General features: G+C 45.7%; 1 protein-coding gene across 6 annotated transcripts in view; it reads left to right on the top strand.

Moving 5' to 3' along the window:
• NSMF (NMDA receptor synaptonuclear signaling and neuronal migration factor) overlaps positions 1 to 12,031 on the top strand; it is a 43,708-nt gene extending 31,677 nt beyond the window's left edge. For 4 of the 6 annotated variants that reach the window (XM_084299310.1, XM_084299313.1, XM_084299311.1 and 1 more), the window contains 9 exons: positions 674 to 763; positions 2,458 to 2,579; positions 3,495 to 3,578; positions 4,592 to 4,625; positions 5,216 to 5,286; positions 6,418 to 6,497; positions 8,070 to 8,172; positions 8,541 to 8,616; positions 10,506 to 12,031. In XM_084299310.1, coding sequence (XP_084155436.1) covers positions 674 to 763; positions 2,458 to 2,579; positions 3,495 to 3,578; positions 4,592 to 4,625; positions 5,216 to 5,286; positions 6,418 to 6,497; positions 8,070 to 8,172; positions 8,541 to 8,616; positions 10,506 to 10,603 — 758 coding nt within the window. In that variant the 3' untranslated portion in view covers positions 10,604 to 12,031. The remainder of the gene's footprint in view (positions 1 to 673; positions 764 to 2,457; positions 2,580 to 3,494; positions 3,579 to 4,591; positions 4,626 to 5,215; positions 5,287 to 6,417; positions 6,498 to 8,069; positions 8,173 to 8,540; positions 8,617 to 10,505) is intronic. The other 2 variants (XM_084299314.1, XM_084299315.1) reach the window with 1 other exon arrangement.
• Positions 12,032 to 17,277: the final 5,246 nt, after the last annotated feature.

The following is a 17,277-nucleotide window of genomic DNA, read 5'->3' on the forward strand; positions in this document are numbered from 1 at the left end:
GGGCAGCCAGCCTGGGCCAAGCTGCCTGGATTCTGCTTGGGAAATGCCAGTACAAATGCCCCTGGGGGGAGAAAGGGAGAAACAAAAAAAGAAGGTTGTGGGGGAGAAAAATGCTTATGATACTGTAGGCAAGCAAAAACTGAAGGATTTCTTCTTTGACAACAAAACTCAGAAAGCATGAGCTTTCCAGACACCCTTTCTGTTTGGTCCAGCTCTGATGGAAACAGAGCAAGAACATGCCCGAAAACAGATGTTAAGGGAGAAACGACTGGACGATTGCCTTCTTCTGGTCACAAGTGTTGTTGGCTGTTGAGTGCCCCTTCCCTTCCTGTGAAGGCTTTTGAGTCAGAGCATTTACTCTGGGACATTGGAATAGCCTTGATTAAACTGAGGTTTGAGCAGTGTGCATTTAAGGAGAGACCATGAAGTGTCCTCCTTTTTCTGTGTTATGTATCCTGCGGTGGCTATGGTCAGAAGGTGGGCACTTTGTGTGCTGCTGTCAGAAGATCCTTGTTTGCTGTGTGGAAAGGACACCCATTTGGCAAGTGGAAGAACAAGCACAGGGGAGATCGTGATGTGTAGCTTTGGTGGAATCTGCTGGATGTTTTGTTTTGCTGGCGGCAACAGAGGTGGCTGTGGAGTCTGTTAATGTCGTGCTTTGGTTTTATCCTAGCATTTGCTGAACGGCGTGAGAGGAGCTTCAGCAGGTCCTGGAGTGACCCGACTCCCATCAAAGCTGATTCCTTCCATGACTCTCGAGAAAGTGAGTTCTGAGTCCTTTGAGCTTCCTCCTGTGGCCAAACCCTCCAGCTGAGGTGTTGACTGGAGTCCCACTGGAGTAATTTCTCTGTGCCCTTTTGTCCCATCTGTGATCTTTTTAGTTTTGTGAGATCTGAGCAAATAACACTGCAGGTATATGCACATGTTTATCTGTGTGTATCTATATGTAGAGTGCAAGCACATCTAACCTCATGCTATTGTGCAGTGGCCAAAGGATACCCAGTGGTACAGCTCTTATGGTCCTCTATTCCCATCATCCCTTATTTGCTTGGGACCAAACACCCTACCTGGAAGCACACCCGTCCAAGGCTATATTCACGACAGTGGGGCTAACCTGCCCAGCTGCCTGTGCAAGAGCCTCTTCTGAGCTCTTTCCTAGGCTAGAATGACTCAGAGCACAGCTGTAGTGCTCTGTGAGGAGTAATTTTGATTTCCTGGCTGTGCTGACTGCACAGGTGATATAGCTTGGGGCAATCTGATCTTCCTTTGGGCTGCCAGGAATTCCTCTGGGAATCCCCAGTAATGCTGCAGTGTTTTGCTTGTGGGGACAGAGATGCTGTTCTGCTAATTTACAGGAGGAAATGCCAGCATCTTCCTACTGTCTTTTTTTTTTTTTTTTTTTCTAAAGGGAATGGCTGTTTTACACAGTATTCATTCGAAATCCAGGCAAGGGACTTCGTGGTAATGAGTTTGTCCATGCTGAAATGGGTTGTATTCATTACATAAATTTCACTCATGAAATCAACTAATGAATTCAATTTCAGGTAAGCATGAGGTCCAGCCCTTCTAGCTATAGAAGGCACTGTAGCAGGTTGCAGGGGGAGATGTATGAAAGGCCAGGTTCAAAACATGACCCGATTGTTCCTGTGCAGTTTGACTCCTCCCTGCTCCCTCAGCTAACTCAGAGGCGAATGGAAAAGACATGGTTCAGACAGAAATGTTCAGTGCTCCAGGCACTGCCACTGGTACTTGGACATCCCAAAAGGCACAAGTAGAAGCATCTTGGTTCTCTTTCCTCAGGCTTCAGGGACCACCTCTATTTTTAACCTTTAACAGTCAATTATATTCCTTCCAGATGTTTTTTTTTCCCCAGGAGGCATTGAAGGCCAACAGGTAAGGTGAATTTGGAGAACAAATTCAAGTATATTGTTGAAATACTACTGTGTTTACTACTGTGTTTGCTATGGCTGTCCTCACACTCCGGGATTCTCTGCCAGGATTGGTTTGACTAAAAAGGCGGAGTTTCTGTATAAGCACTCAAAAGATGTAGTCCAGTAATTAATACAAGGAGACCAGCTTTGAAGTCTCTGGACTTCTGCTCATCAGCTTGGCAATGTTAAAGTGCAGAGAGTCTGTCCGCATTCCATCTCCTCCTCCATTTCTGAAATGACAGGGAATGTTGTGAAATAGCATTTGAAAGCTAAACTTGGTGACCGTGAGAGTGGTGAAATGTTACGTGGTATGTGGTATCAGGCTTTGTGTGTGCACTCTTCGTTTCTTAAGAGTGTTTGTCTGTTTAGAGACGCCAGCCTCAAAGTATGGTGTCTGTTGCTCTGCTGGAGGAAAGGAAGGCACAGGTCTCATGGCTTGTGCTACTTCTTGTGAGGTAGCTGCTAGATAGGATCGAGTGTGGAAGGCAAGCTGATCTGCCCTTGTAATGCACCTGTGTTCTGACAGGCCATGACCTTCAGGATTCCTGCGGCACTTTGGATGGTGACTTTGACTTGAACTGGGAAGCAGAAAAGGAGCTTGAAGCCATGGCATGCGATGGAGAAGACTTTATTCCACCAAAAATAATGGTGAGGGTTTCCAAGCCAGCTATCTTTATCTGCTTATGCCCTTTCTGCCTTTTAACAGCTGTTAAATTCAGTATCTTCATGTGAATGTGAGGAGTGGCCATCCCTGGACTCTGCACATTGTGCCTCTTTGGGAGTTTTACATTATCTCCCATGTGGCCGAAGCAGCGGTGTGCTGCCTGCCAGGAGGGAGAGCTTTGAAAGCAGCCGAAGCTGGAGCCCAGGCTGTGCTTCCAGGCCCACCAGTGCCTGCTCCACTCTCACAGTGGTGAAGAGAGGTGCCTGAAATCACAGCACAGCCGGATCAGCTGTGTTTCAATGGCCCTCTGGCTTGTGCTGAGACAGGCCTATCTGCTTAGACTGTTACAGAGCTGGCTGAATGCTTCAGCTAGAGTTGCCAGGCAACTTGCATCTGCCTGACATCCTACGGCTGTGCGCATACCTGTGCCTGATGCCATTTTATCCCTTGGCAACTGCTGAGCTCAGCCCTGGCTCGTGTCAGTTCAGGCATGCAGCCATCCCACCACTGGCCAGCTGTGTGTGCGAATTCAAAGGCACAGACCCTCACACAGGGTGATCTTTACATACAGCCATTTGTGGGGAGGTGCAAGCTGCTGCATCCTCTGTGCACACCTGTGTCCTCTTTACAAACTGTTATCTCAGACTCAGTCCTGCTCATCGGGCAGAGCTGTGCGCTCAGTTGCTGGGTGTTGGGGAGGCTGTGATGCCTGAGGTGCCCCGTAGAGGCCCACAGGCTGGGAGGACATTCCCCAGCAGTGCAGGTAGGCTGGATGAGCTGCTGGTTTGGGTAACACCTGGGAGCAACTGAGCAGGACGCTATTAGCAAGGCCTTTGTGCTTCTGAACAGACTTTATTGGCTTCTCCTTATCCTCTTGCACTTCTTTTTTCCCCTTACAGCTCATTTCTTCCAAGGTGCCCAAAGCTGAGTATGTCCCAACAATTATCCGCAGGGACGATCCCTCTATCATCCCCATTCTCTATGTAAGTATATCGCTTCTGCTGTGTCCAGGAGTGCAGAAGCTGGCTCCACACAGATTTATTTTTTTTCTTTTATTATTGCTTTTGTCTTTATACCTAATTCCTGTTACAGTGATTTGGAAACACTGCTGGACCCAGATTTGGGGTCTTGCACGGTTCTTTGAGGGCTGAGGTGTAGATGGAAGAGCAAGGTGGAGTGAAAGTTGCATGTGTGGGTTGTCAGACTGTGTAGGCACAGCCAGGTAGTGTGGGAAGGTGAACAAAGGAAGATAAGGCAGGCCTGAGCATATCAGTAAAGCTGTATGTTGCAAGGTTTGGGGCTCCTCCTCATTCTCGTACTTAGGCAGTGCGGGACCTCAGAGCTCTGCAGTGGACCATCCCACTATGTGCAGTGGTGCATCCCCAGCAGTCATTAATTTAACCTTGATTTTCACTAGGAGTCTTGCCTGAGCAGGTGTCTGAAATACCACCAGGGAATCATGGGTCTCTTTTTCCTAATCACTTCATATTCACTTAAATTGAAAGGGGAGGGTTGGACTGACAGCCCAGAAAATTCGGTCTCCACGTGCAGCAGACAGTGCTGCTGGAGCTTTGTTACTTCTCTCTGAGAGCTGTACAGTTGTCCTGCTGACCCTGCCAGAGGCAGGTGTGTTTGGGGTGTAGCTATTTGTTAGCCAGCTTGAACGTGTGTAAAGCCATCATTTGGCTACAAAACATGGGCCAAGAGGAAAATACACGATAACATTGACTGCATCTGATGGCACGTGCTTTGGACTTGTGTGTGGGTTTCATCTCCAAGTCTTTAGATGGACTTGGTCTTCATGGACCACTCAGAATTCCGTTTCTTTGAGATGTGTTTTAGGGTGGTAATTCCTGTGATATTGACTAGAAGCCATCAGCTATTCTGATCATGCTTTACAGTATGTTTGTCTGGGAATATGACTGTATGCAATATTAGAGATATGTCAGGAGAGCTGGTGTAGTGACCTTGATGTCTACCCTCTCTTTGTTTCCAGGACCATGAACACGCCACCTTTGATGACATCTTAGGTATGTTGAGTGTTATTTCTTTTTCTGTACTTCTGCCTGCTGCAAATACAATTATCAGTGCATTAAAGTCGCTGCCCCATGCCTTACCTGCCACGTGCCATAGTGTTTTTATCACTCCAGTGATACCTGACGCTCAGTCAACTACTACTGGATGTGCTGCAGTAATAAGACTTCATTTCTGTAGGTGATTTTTTATGCCAGGGTCACAGATTATGAAAGGGAAGTTTGAAGCACAGGGCAGCAAAGATACTGGTTTGTGATACTTAGGTGAGTGGAAGTATTGATGGGGTCCGGACAGTTAGGTCTGGTACAGTGCTGTGGTCACAGCAGAGAGGTGTCTGGTGCTGCACCGTACCTTGCCTGTCCTGTGCTGAGCCACGTTCTCCTGCTTTCCATGGCATGAAAGCAAAGGGTTTGCTTTGATGTCAGTGGGAATGGAGGTGCTGAGCACCTCTCACAGCTTGGCCTCCTGCCTGCAAGACTAAACTCTGGTGAGAAGAAAAAGGATTCTGAGAGATTGATTTTCAACTTCCTCCGTTGTTTATCTTTTCCAACATGTTTTGTTTTGTTTGTTTGTGTTTTGTTTTCAGAGGAAATAGAGAAGAAGCTTAACATCTATCGGAAAGGCTGCAAGATCTGGAAGATGCTGATATTTTGCCAGGTACATAAAAGTTCTTAAACACTTGGGTAGTTTGTTACAAATTCCTCTTTTTCTTTGGGGGAAATTACGTGGAGGAACCAATATTCCAAAGTCAGGTTCTGTTAGAGTAAGCACGTGTATACAGCTTTCACATCTCATTTCCCCAGACAGTGAGCAGTCACAAGATGCTGTGACAGCAGCAAATAAAATTTGACTTAGTGTAGCCACCTCCAGAGCTGGGCAGCTTCTCGGCTACTTTCAAGGAAACCCAGGCAAACCTGTATTAGCACAGACTTCAAAAGCAGGCTTTTGGAGAGAGAAAGAAGCATTTCTGATATGATGGTTATAAGTTTTCATACAGCTTCAGTATGACACTGACAATAGAGGGTGTTGTTGATCTGACCAACAGATGGCACAGCTTGGAGCCTCAGTGGAGGGAGAGGGGTCAGGGTACAGACATGGAGCTGTGGCTGGGACAGATTTAGGCCCTGCTCTGTCTGGGCCTCGCTGGGGATTTCCTTCCCGAGGCTCTTGTTCCTGGAGTGGTCATCTCTGGACTCCCCCGGCAGCTGCGCAGGGAACCTTGAAATGGGAAGTGAGGATATAAACTGACTTGAACTTCCTTGTACGTGCCTAATGCTGCAGAGCAATAGTGTTTGCGCCCCACTAAGCTGGAGATTGCAATTCTTAATTTTCCTGGTGTTGTGCTCAATCTTTTTATGTCTGCTACTGCCAAATAGCAGTTCTTCTACAGTGATATCTTGTCTGCTTATTCCTTCTTGTCTGCCCACCATGGCAAGTGCCCTAACATCCCCAAATGAAAGGGACTTTCTTGTCTTCCCTATTGCTCTCCAGTCACCCACAGTGAAGTTTTTTTTTTTTTTTTTTTTTCTTTTACTGCCTCTTTCTAGAGTGAGGTGGGCATGTAACATTAAAAAAACAGAGAATCCAACCCCCACCATACTCCCTGTATGCGAATATTTTCTGAGTTAGTGCCTACGGTTTCTCCTCCCGAGGTTGTAGCCGCTGTGCCAGCCTGGCGTGTCCGCTCTGCTCTCTTGTGGCACTTCTGGGTATGGCTGTACGGAATAAGAAAGGTGTCCAGGGTCTGTTTCTTTAGGTGGTTGGCATCTGTCTGTCTCTCTCTTGCAGGGAGGTCCCGGCCACTTATACTTATTAAAGAACAAAGTTGCCACCTTCGCCAAAGTGGAGAAGGAGGAAGATATGATCCTGTGAGTGACTGTTATGTTCTAGACTCGCATAGTGTTTTTCTGATCTCTTTCCTCTGTTTGTGGTACGTGGCATAGAAGTAGAGGCAGAGGGAGGTAGGATGATTTAGTCTGGGGAAGAGGAGGATGAGGGTGAATTTAATAGCAGCTTACCCCAACAGCTCTCCCCTTGAGGGAGCTGCAAAGATGACAGAGCCAAGCTTGACCCTGGACTGGTGTTAGCCCTGGGACGGGTCAGCAGAAGATTTATGCTCTTATCTGCTGTTTAGTATGTCTCTGGACTAGTGATTAGCAAAAGAGGAAAAAAAGAAGTTCCCTGTCTTAACAAAGGCTTTGCTGACCAGAAAGCAGAACGTGTACCTTGTGCTTGGAAGTGGCTGAGGTAGCTTTTCTAAGCAGGCGAGTAGTGGCAGAAATCCAAGTCATTCCCCCACAGCTGTCTCTGATAACTGCCCTTCTAATTGCAGGGGGAAATGGAATTTGTCTCTGCAAAGCCTGCTCAAAGTCCAGCATGTTGCTGAGGCAATTCTACTTCTTGCAGACAGTTAAGCTTTGCCTGTTTTGCTGCCTGCTTCCTTGTGCTGGCTCAAACTTACTTGGCTAACAGTGCTTCGTTGTGGGGGAGAGCATGTATACCAACCTGTTCCTACACAACATACTGTTGGCATGAGAGTTGAATATTAAAATCCACATCTGTTCAGCACTCTCATGCTCTGGCACAAACACTGTCAGTAAAATTCTTAGGCACGTGTGCACATACATGCTTCTGAATGCACTGGAAGAATAGCTGGTCTGAAGTTGGTAATTCAGGCACCTTCAGAAAGCTGTGAATGTGCAGCTGAAAACTTAAATATTTGGAAGCAAATGTCTCCATCCAACCTGTACATGCCTGGGAGGCAGTCCTGAGAAGAGCTTATACCACAAACAAACATCTGCTCACAGACCCAAAGAGGAACTGCTGGGCTTCAGAGCCTACCAATTTGCTATAACCATTGCCCAAGGAAGGTGGTTGTGTTTCATGGCCCTAAGACACAGTATGTCACTACTGTCACTACTGACATACGGTGTCTGTGACACTACTCACACAGCATGTCAGCAGTGACAAAATGTAAAGCAGGTCTGATTCTGCAGAGCAGCAGCAAGCACTGGCTAACACTGAACAACCAGAAAAAGAATCTCTCTGGTTGCTTTCTGTTGATATCATGTGCTGGGAAAGAACACTAATAACACTCCTGCTTAGAAAGGGCAATTCTTGATAGAAATGGGAGAGGGAAGATGGGAAATGGGAGGGAACTGGCACAGAAAGAATGCCTAGAGTAAAACTGCCAGTTTAAGAACACTCCTGGTGGACTTTGCTCCCTTGTCTTTACCTTGGAGCTCTTTTGACTCAATGGGCAGCTCCTCCTTCTCTACTGTGTGACTTGAACCTGCTCTGCCTGTGCTTGTTCTTTTCTAAGAGCTAGTGGCTCTTCCTGGGCAGCTTGCCCCAGGCCCTTGTTTGTGCTCACACATCCGTGTGATTATTGATGCATATGATGAGATACATTTCTAACTGGTCTATTTTGTTTCTTCCAGCTTCTGGAAGAGGTTGAGCCGTCTGATGAGTAAAGTCAATCCTGAACCAAATATCATTCACATCATGGGCTGCTATGTTCTTGGAAACCCCAATGGGGAGAAGGTAAGAGCTTCCTGGGTCACCTCTCTGGGAATGGCTGCTGAGTAGCACCAAGCCCAGGAGGCAGCAGTCACACTATGCAGTCAAAACCTTCCTTCCTCTGCTGTTAATGGATGAACCACCTGCGGATTGTGCCATCCCCAGAGGGCAGGGGAGGACTGGTTGGTGACATACAGGAAGGGACAGGAGCCAAAGCCTCTAGGGGGAAACAGTCAGTCAAAGCATATAGCTTATTTATTGCTGAAATAGATGTTTTAAAAGACATGTAGTGGAACGTTTTCTAGAGGTAGGGAAGAAGGATGAGCAATTCTGGATGCCCTGGAGTTCATCCTTGTTTTCAGCTTTTAACTCTTGATATGTTTTCCTTTCAGCTATTTCAGAATCTGAAAAACTTAATGAATCCTTATAGGGTTGCCTTTGAGTCTCCACTTGAACTATCAGCTCAAGGTAATTTCTTTTCTGTACAAAGAAATGTGTCTTCCTGATCAGCCTACATCTTTTAGCGGGCATCTTCATGAAAAAGTAATTTTGAGCTCTGTTAAGCTCTGACGTGATCTTGCTTTTGCTTGCAGTCACCTTTAGTGTAGTTCATTTGCTGAGCCTGGTTTTCCCCTTGCAGTTCTGCCACCAGTTTGTTCCTTGCAGTTCTGCTCACGGTTTAGCTATTGTGTTGTGCTTGAAGCTGCATAGCTTCTGCCCAGGCTACTGGAAGTGGCAAAGTAGCCTGAGTTATAGGCTGCTTTCCAGTCTGAATTTAGGAGATTCATCATTTCACTAGGGCATGTGAAGTCCTTGGGAGAGAAGTACGTACAAGCAGAACCTTTTCTGTAACCAAGTGTGTGCAGGGGTTTCTTCTCCAGAGGACTCACACCACTAGTGCCAAGCAGGTTGTCTCATCGACAGGTGACTTGGATGGAGCCCATTATAGCCTTTCCACATCTCATTCCACTTTATTGTTTTGTTTGTTTGTTTGTTTGTTTTTTCTTCTAGTTTAAGATATTTCAAGGGCTATGGCGTTTTTTCCTGCTTTGGTTAATGCAAGTACGGGTACAGTTTCACAAGTGACATGTAGTTGACTTATTCTGAAGTTGCCCTTGTTAATTTATCTTTGCCATAGTCCTTGGTACTTTCTCTCTGATGAAAACATGCGGCACTCAGCTGCTGCACGTGGATCCTTCCCGTGCTGCTCACAGCTGGCATCAGCACTGACAGGTTATTCATAACTCCCACTTACCACCCATAGGAATGTACAGTAGCTGAGCATGTTAGTGCTGTGCAGTATTCTCTGTGTGTCCTGCTGAGGTTTGGTTGCACAGATCCCACAGCAAACATGATTGTACATGTATACCAAGAAGCAACTTGCAGGGAAATTCCTGGTTTTATACACAACCCAGCAGGCAAGGCTGTGGAGTCTGCGCACATACATTTAAGCAGTTGATCTTCCAGGAGGTTGGGCTGAAGACTACGTCTGAATTTATCCTGTTGATCAATCTGGGACACGCTAATAGTGTAACCTCCTTAATCCTTCTCAAAGTCATCTGAAACTAATCTTAATCAGGCCTCAAAAGTGAAAATCTCTTCCCTGAGCCCTGAGTCCAGGGCTGTATGTCCCTTGTGTTTTCAAATGTAGTCGTTGCCTCCAGCGCCAACACTGTGTGTGCTGTTCAGCCTGCAAGTGCCTTGTGAGGCCCCCTCCCTACAAGCACACCTTCAATCAGTGGTGCCAGTGGTGCAGAAATTGTATTAGAGTGTGCTGTTGAGCTTATTGCTGTGAGAAGAGACAAATCTGCAGGACATCATGCAGGACAGCTTGTTAATGTTAATTCTCACCCTCCCCATCTCCCTGAAAAAAAAAAAAAAAGGAAAAAAAAACACAAATTTTTGAATTTTCAATGTGAATTGTTTTAGTGTTTCCCACACGTTTGTACAATGAGTTTAATCTTGATTTGTAATATTGTAAATTCTCTGTGCAATGTTGCCTCGTGCAGGCTGTTGAAGCTGTTGTCTGATACACTACAGTCCCCCCTTCTGCAGTCACTGCAGAGGTCAAAGTCTGGAGCCAGACTTTGTGTTCAGCTCCCGCCTCCATGGACAGACCTTTCTAGGGGATTATGAAGAGCCTTTCAGGGTTTGAGGATTTCTAAAAAGACATTTGCTTCTCATGGGCACCTTCACATGCCCTGGGTACATGCTGCATGTCAGTATTCTCCAAATGAGGCATGTAGACAGGTTCTTACGCCCCTACCTGTAGGCATTTTGGTGTTTGGTGCTGTGGCCTGTCTTGTCTCTCCTGTGCTGCAGGGTGTAACTCCTCTGCTTCATCTCATTTCTCCTAGGTAAGCAAATGATTGAGACTTACTTTGACTTCCGCCTTTACCGCCTCTGGAAGACCCGCCAGCACTCTAAACTTTTGGATTACGATGACATTTTATGAGCTGGAGAAGACTTTGCAAGAAGAAGTTGATCACCAGTGTCCAAGAAGTCATGCTTATTGCAGAGAGACTTTTTTATTGGCACAGGGAGCCCTTCAAAGCCCTACAGGAGGCAGCAGTGCTAAAGGGAGGGAAGAAGGAGCAATCAGAAGTGTATCGGGAGGAAAGTCTCCTGGGTCAAGAGAGACTGGAGGGAAAGGGTTTGACACCTCACTCGCCTCAGGTCAGAGCCGTGGTGTCTCAGGAGGAGCTGTGTGAAATGAGGACAGGATGGAGTTCCTTGCAGAACTGAGCTGTTTTGGGTCAGAATGGGCCAGATTTGATTCCAGGTCCTTTTAAAGACTTTTAAAGCTCAGGTTTTCTTACAAAAAAATAAAATAAATTACCCATGCACTACAATGAGGAAGTGACCAGAGCACAGAGGAGGGAGGGTTTGGTACTGATGGGACCTTCTGTGCTTGGGGATCTCGGAGAGCAAGGACTGCTACACCTACTCCTGCAAGCTTAGATGAAGATGATCCAGTTTCAATGTGAATATATACTGGAATATAGAATTGAAGTCTAACTCTTTTCGTTTTGTTTAATAGAAAATAAGTGCAATTTTTATAGAGAGGGGGGTAAAATCTCTCCCAATATTTAATTAGTTAAAAATAACACACCAGTAACCAATAGATGAGGTATTTTTGGTCTGCTTGAAAATATATTCAAAATGGTAATATATCTTCTGTAGACATATTTAATCACCAGCAAACATGGTTTTAACATAACTTAGCAGACCCTGCATGTCTGCTGCATTGATTAATCTGGTTTGGTTTGTTACTTTCAGAGTAGCTGTGTTGCACTAATTGTATGTGCTCTCACGAATGTATATTTCTCCTCCAGTTAGCCACAACTTCGTTACTTCTATTTTGCTGCTTGCAAAACTATGTGACTTTAGTTTTGCTGAAATATTTTAGGTTAGGAATACAGTGTCTGACTGGGAAACCTCGGTCAGGTTCTCTATGGTATAAAAATGAATTAGAAATTAATAGCCATGGTAATTACTTGTTCATGCCGGTGTTTTGCTACGTGTTGAGAGATGAGTTCTCTTTCTAGTCTGCTGTGTTGAACAGCGAGGTTACTTGACCACCGGAAATCCTCCAAGGAGACTGAGGCATTTGGAAGAAATGCTTCTTGAAGAATACAGCCCGGGTTTGTAGCATGAGTTTGAATCTTCCCTATGTTCACTTGATTGCAAGTTGTTTGTGCATAGATCACCTCTTTTTTCAATGCTATTAAGACCTGTTTGTTGGTCTGAGCTGCTCACATCCCTTCCTGTGTAGGACAAAGTAAACACAGAGCTTTGTCAAAGCAGGTGTGGTTTGAGAACCCAGATTTGTACTTGATATTTGAGGATATATTTTGGAATATATTTACTTCTTGTTTGTTTAGGGTGGGGGTTGATTTCTGTTTTGGGATGGGTTTTGTTTTGTTTTGTTTTGTTTCATCTGCAACTCTCCTGTTCAGAGGATAAATACTACTTAGTCTGTGTTGGTCACTCTAGCTGTTCTGGGAGATTATACAATTTATTTCTTATATAAGTGAAATGTACTGGGGAATAACAGGGAAGGATTACCTTGTTTTCCTCATTTCCTGCTATCTAAATTATTACATTGTGAAGTGATGGCAAATACATGTACAAATCTTGTTTTAAATACTTACGAAAAGAACTAGTTGTTCTGACCTGTAGAGTACTCCTTCCCTCTGTGACATGTCTGTGGTTGTAATTTTGGGGAGCAGGTCCCTGGCTAGAACTGCTGAACCCTGTACATTTATAGCAGTTTTATAGCAAAGCTTTTGAAGAAACGTTGTACATATGGTAAGTAAGGAGAGGAATAGGTGGAGAGAGAGGCTGGAGCCATTGGAAGTAACACGTTGAACCAAATAGCTGTGAGTTATTCCTCCCCCTCTGGTTAGGAGCTGTTAGGAGGCTGCCCCGCGCCTGCTGAGCCGGCGTGGTGATGGGGAGGGCTGGTACCTGCACCCCATCCCTGGCTGGACTAATGCTTTCCAGATCTGTAGCGAAGGGAATAGTGAGCAGAGGCCTATGATTTTGGGAAGAAAATGACAGATATTATAAAAAAAAAAAAGAAGCCGATTTTCTGTTATTTAGCATGGTAGCTTCCACCAGCAGCTGTGCTTGTGAGAGGTGGGAGCTGTGGGTACCAGAAAGAAAAGTCATGTGTTGTTTAGAGATGGTAGTGGCAGGATGAAAATGCTGAAACAAAGCTCTCTCCCTTTCTAAAACTCTCTCCCTTTCTGACCCTTTTACCTCCTGTGGTTATGCTCCTAACTGGAGACAAACAAATTGTTCTTCCTCTTTCTTTTCTGAAGTAAAATCCCAATTCAGTGAACTTGGTAGCATGAATGTAGCATTGTGGAACTATTGAGAATCTTCTATAACTCTGAAAGGGCCCATTTATATATCCACTTCAGTGATTTATCTGTAGAACTAGTGTATATCTATTATCATTGACCACTTGTAGAACTTGGGTTGCAATGTAGAAGGGTAGATTGTACAGTTGCATAACTTCTGTAGGAAGATGTATGTCTGAATGAACACTACGACTGTTTTACTGGTGCAGTTGACTGTAGTACAAGTATAATGACAAACAATTAATGCATTTCTCTCTTTTCCAAAGATCTATATCCCACATAGTTTGTGATGTTTATGACATGAGCGTATTATTTCCTTTGTAGCATTCATTTAACTAAAGAGATTAAATGCTCTAAAAGCTGTGACGGGAAAGACAATAGAATTTTGGTGTTTAAAGTCTTCTGTGCAAATAGTGTCATTGAAGTGTTAACCGTTTTTGAAAAAGAGGAAAAAAAGAATTCTTCCCCTTTAACTTGTTGAAATTTTCAAGTGTCTGTTGGGGAAGGAAGGGATCAGCAGAGGACAGGCTGAAAAAAAAATTGTAAGTATTTAAACCGTAGTGTTAAAAATAGAGCCTATAACTTCCTCAGTTGGACCAGCCTGTAAAAGATGACCTCTGTGTGCAGTTGCCGTCAGTGCACGGCACGGCACAGCCAGCACATCCCCTCTGCAGAGGTCAGGTGCCTGTTCTTGCACGCCGTGTGCCTGTGCAGTGGTTTCTGTTCAGGGCAGCCCCCAGCAGTGCCTGCAAGGCTCAGCTTGTCCGCAGGGTGCTCTGCCTGGGGGAACTGTGGCTGCTGAGCACACTGGACAATTTGTCCTTCCACCTCTTCATGCTTTTCCAGCTTTGAGCTATCTGCTGTTCAGATGTGACTGTCGGAAGCCCTAAAACAGGTTTGCTCACACACAGTAATTGCTGTCTAAATTGGAGCTTACCTCTAATAAGGATAATTCGAGTGAGCAGTTTGTGGTTGAGCAGGTGAGCTCATCATAACCGTCCCTGTTAGAGGATCAGCAGCCCTTTCGCTTTGGGCTCTGCACCGTTATGCGCTGCCCCATCATGGGGGGGCTGCCTGGTGTTACTGCAGCTCCTGGGCAGTCTGGATTTGCTCTTAGCAAGGGCAGGAGAAACAGGGACACCAGTTTAACCTCGAGAGAAGTAGATTAAATTGGGATAGCTAAATTGTTTCACCCCAACCATGTATGAGAGCTTCTGCTCTTCTTTCTGTGAGGCAGTGCAGGATATCACCTCTAATGCTTCTCCCGGCCTGATGAACATCAGCAGAGGGCTCTGCTAGTTGCAGTGCCCTGGGCTGGGATCATTGCTTCCAGGAAAGGAGAAGGGGAAGCTCCAAGTGCATCAGCTGCCCAGTCTGGTGCTCCTCGGCCAGGCTCATGCACTGGAAGCAGCTGCTGAGGGTGTGGTGCCTGCAGAGAACATTCACTCTGCTGTAGAGCCTGGGGGGGGGGGGGGGCATCTTTTTGGAAGTGGCACTTGTTTTATACAAAGTTTCCTAGAGAGGCTTTTCTCTTTTCACCTCCATTGGCTGGGAATTAAAGGAAAGAAGAAAATTCAGTTACCTGGGGGACAGAGGAAAACTAATACAGCTTTTGGCACCCCTCCTCATGCTGCAGCCACCAGCTTCCCTTTGCAGCTGACCTCCAGGCCTGGGATGGGAAACAGGAATTGGTAGATCAGCCCTTTACTGTGTTAAGTAAACAGAAACAGAAAAATCCTTGTAGCTTTAGTGAAACATCTGACAGGCAGCCAGCCAACCCTCCCTGTCCCTGTGTGAGGACTCTGCTGTGCGTAACTGTGGGACCTACCCACCTCCAAGTGCCCCAGGAGCAGCTTGAGCCACGTCTCATGGCCTTGGGGAGCTCTGCTCTGCCTCCAAGGAGCACTGCTTTGCTGAGGGGACTCTGGAAATGAATTTGTTCTTTATTTCCCAGCCTGGACTAGTCTGAAGCTCGGCACAGGTTTCCTGCTCCAGTAGCTTCTGGACAGCATGCATGTACGTGCTTTCACACCATCTCTTCACACACGGTCACATTCCCCGTGCTCTGGGGAAGACTTTCCTCCTCAGTTGCTCTCGCTCGTTCTGCCACACGCAGGAAAGCATAAGGCAATGTCACCGTTGTTGTCCATGTGGTGTTAGCGTCTCTCCAGCTCTTGGCATGCATCCATTTTGCAAATAGCTGCTGTTGTTTCAGGACCCGACTGTGTTAGTGACCTGTGGCTGGGAGTTCCTGTTTCCAGGGCTCTGCTGGCAAAGTGGCTGCAAATGTTGCTTCACCACCTTCAGGCAACACAATCGGGGCTAGCTGAAAGAGGGAAGTGCTGATTTTACATATCCTGGTGGGACCTGGAAAGGGGAGTCTGCCCTTAACCCCAGCCCCGCCAGGAGGTGGAACAACAGGCTCGCTCTGCTTTCTTTGTGTCCATGTAAACATTCAACCCATCAAAACCCAGTTTGAAAGTGACACATACATTACTAATGGTCCAGGATGTGATATGTCACTATGATTAAAAATATATCCTTCCAAGGCTGTTGGCAATTGGCATGAGTTGCCAGAACATCAGAGGATGTGCTGGACTGTGTCATCCTTCCCCAAGCAACCCAACCACACTGCCAGGAGCAGGAAGCAGATTTGCAGGTACACGTTCAGCTGAATCACTCCATACTCGTGGTTTTGCCATAACATTCCCTGAAACCAGTGATACAGACACCATCCTGCAGGATGCCAAACAGATATCCTCCCCAGGGATATTGAGCGGCAATACCATTTTCCAAACCATCTGTAAAAAAATAAAAAATTTTAAAAAAGTGTGATCCTGTATCTTGTCCCACTGATCACAGAATGTCTGTGGCTTTCTATGTCTTTCATGGAACTGTTTTTTTATTTCTCCATTGTGGAAATACAAGCCAAAGTCAACTAGAAACTTTTATGGCCTTGATGAGAAGTCAGCTTGTAGTAATAATTGTTTACTGGAGCTGTGAGTAAAGGGGTGGTTTAATGGCTATGAACCTGACTGTAATTGTCATTACTCCCAGGTAATCAATAAGATATCAGAGTTGGCTGTCTATCTACAATCTCAGCGATAGCTGCTTCGTTTCAAAAATAAATTCTGCCCAACATACTGCCAAATCAGTGTGGAAAACTTGGAAGACTGGAAGTAACAAAATTATGCACGTTAAATGTAAATAATCCACCGGAAGGGAATCTAAATTGCATTTTCTGTAAATGTTTAGTAAACTTTAAAGAACTAACATGACCTAGTAATTTCTCACGTTACTGTATTGCTTTTAGAGTATCCTTAAAAGTAGTCACCCTGGTCTTTCTTATTGCAGCATTCAGATGAGCTGATGGTTGATCAAAGCAGTAGTGGCCCTAGATGTACTCCTAGAGACCCTCAAACAGCCAACAAAGCCCAGCTTTTATCCTTCCTAGCAGTGTAACCCTTCTTTTGAGTCATCGAGTGTGTACGGCAATAACCTGCTAGCACTGCACCTCCCCTGCTCCCTGGTGTCAGTGGGGTTTTTGTGTCTCTGAATGTCGTCTTCCTCTGGTGGCTGTGCATGGATGTGGTGCCTTGTACACGTGGAGTGTTTCTTACATGGAGTGTTTCAAGTGGAATTGCAGCAGTGCCAAGAAGGCTGTGGCAACTGGCCAGGGACCGCTCGCTGCCGCGGTCACACTGGCCCTGGCTCAGAACCAGCGCACCTGCATGCAGGTGGCATTCAAAAAGCTTCAACAGAAAGTGGGAGGTTATTTTATTTGAGTGTTTTTGTTTGTTTGTTTTGTTGTTGTTGTTGTTTTAAGTGCTAAAACTCAGTTGTACTGGTATAGTCTCCACTAGAAGGTCCTGCTGGTGCAGAGCTGGGAATTCAAGGGAAGTGGCAGGTATCTTTGCCCTGACATTTGAAATGCCCTAAAAACATCTCAAATATGTACAGCAAAGCAAGGTGCTTTGAGTATGGATCCTGCTTCCCTTGCTCCACTTGCTAAATGAGACGTTGCTTTATTAGGTGTTGAGGTGGGGATACTGAAGAAACCGAGTGAGCTTTGCGTGCCACATCCCAGGGAAATGGGTTGGAGTCATACCCAAATAAGCAAGAAGGGGCTGTAGTTTTTCCGCTGTGCGTTTCCTGTTGTTTCTGACCAACACTATTCCTGGAACTGGGTGACTTCAGTTGTGATGTCAGGCGACAGCCGCAGCAAAAACTGTACTCGCAAGGCTGGGAGGTCAGCGTGCTT

This window comes from Netta rufina (genome assembly GCF_964035555.1).
Source record: "Netta rufina genome assembly, chromosome: 20".
Classification (NCBI taxonomy): domain Eukaryota; kingdom Metazoa; phylum Chordata; class Aves; order Anseriformes; family Anatidae; genus Netta; species Netta rufina.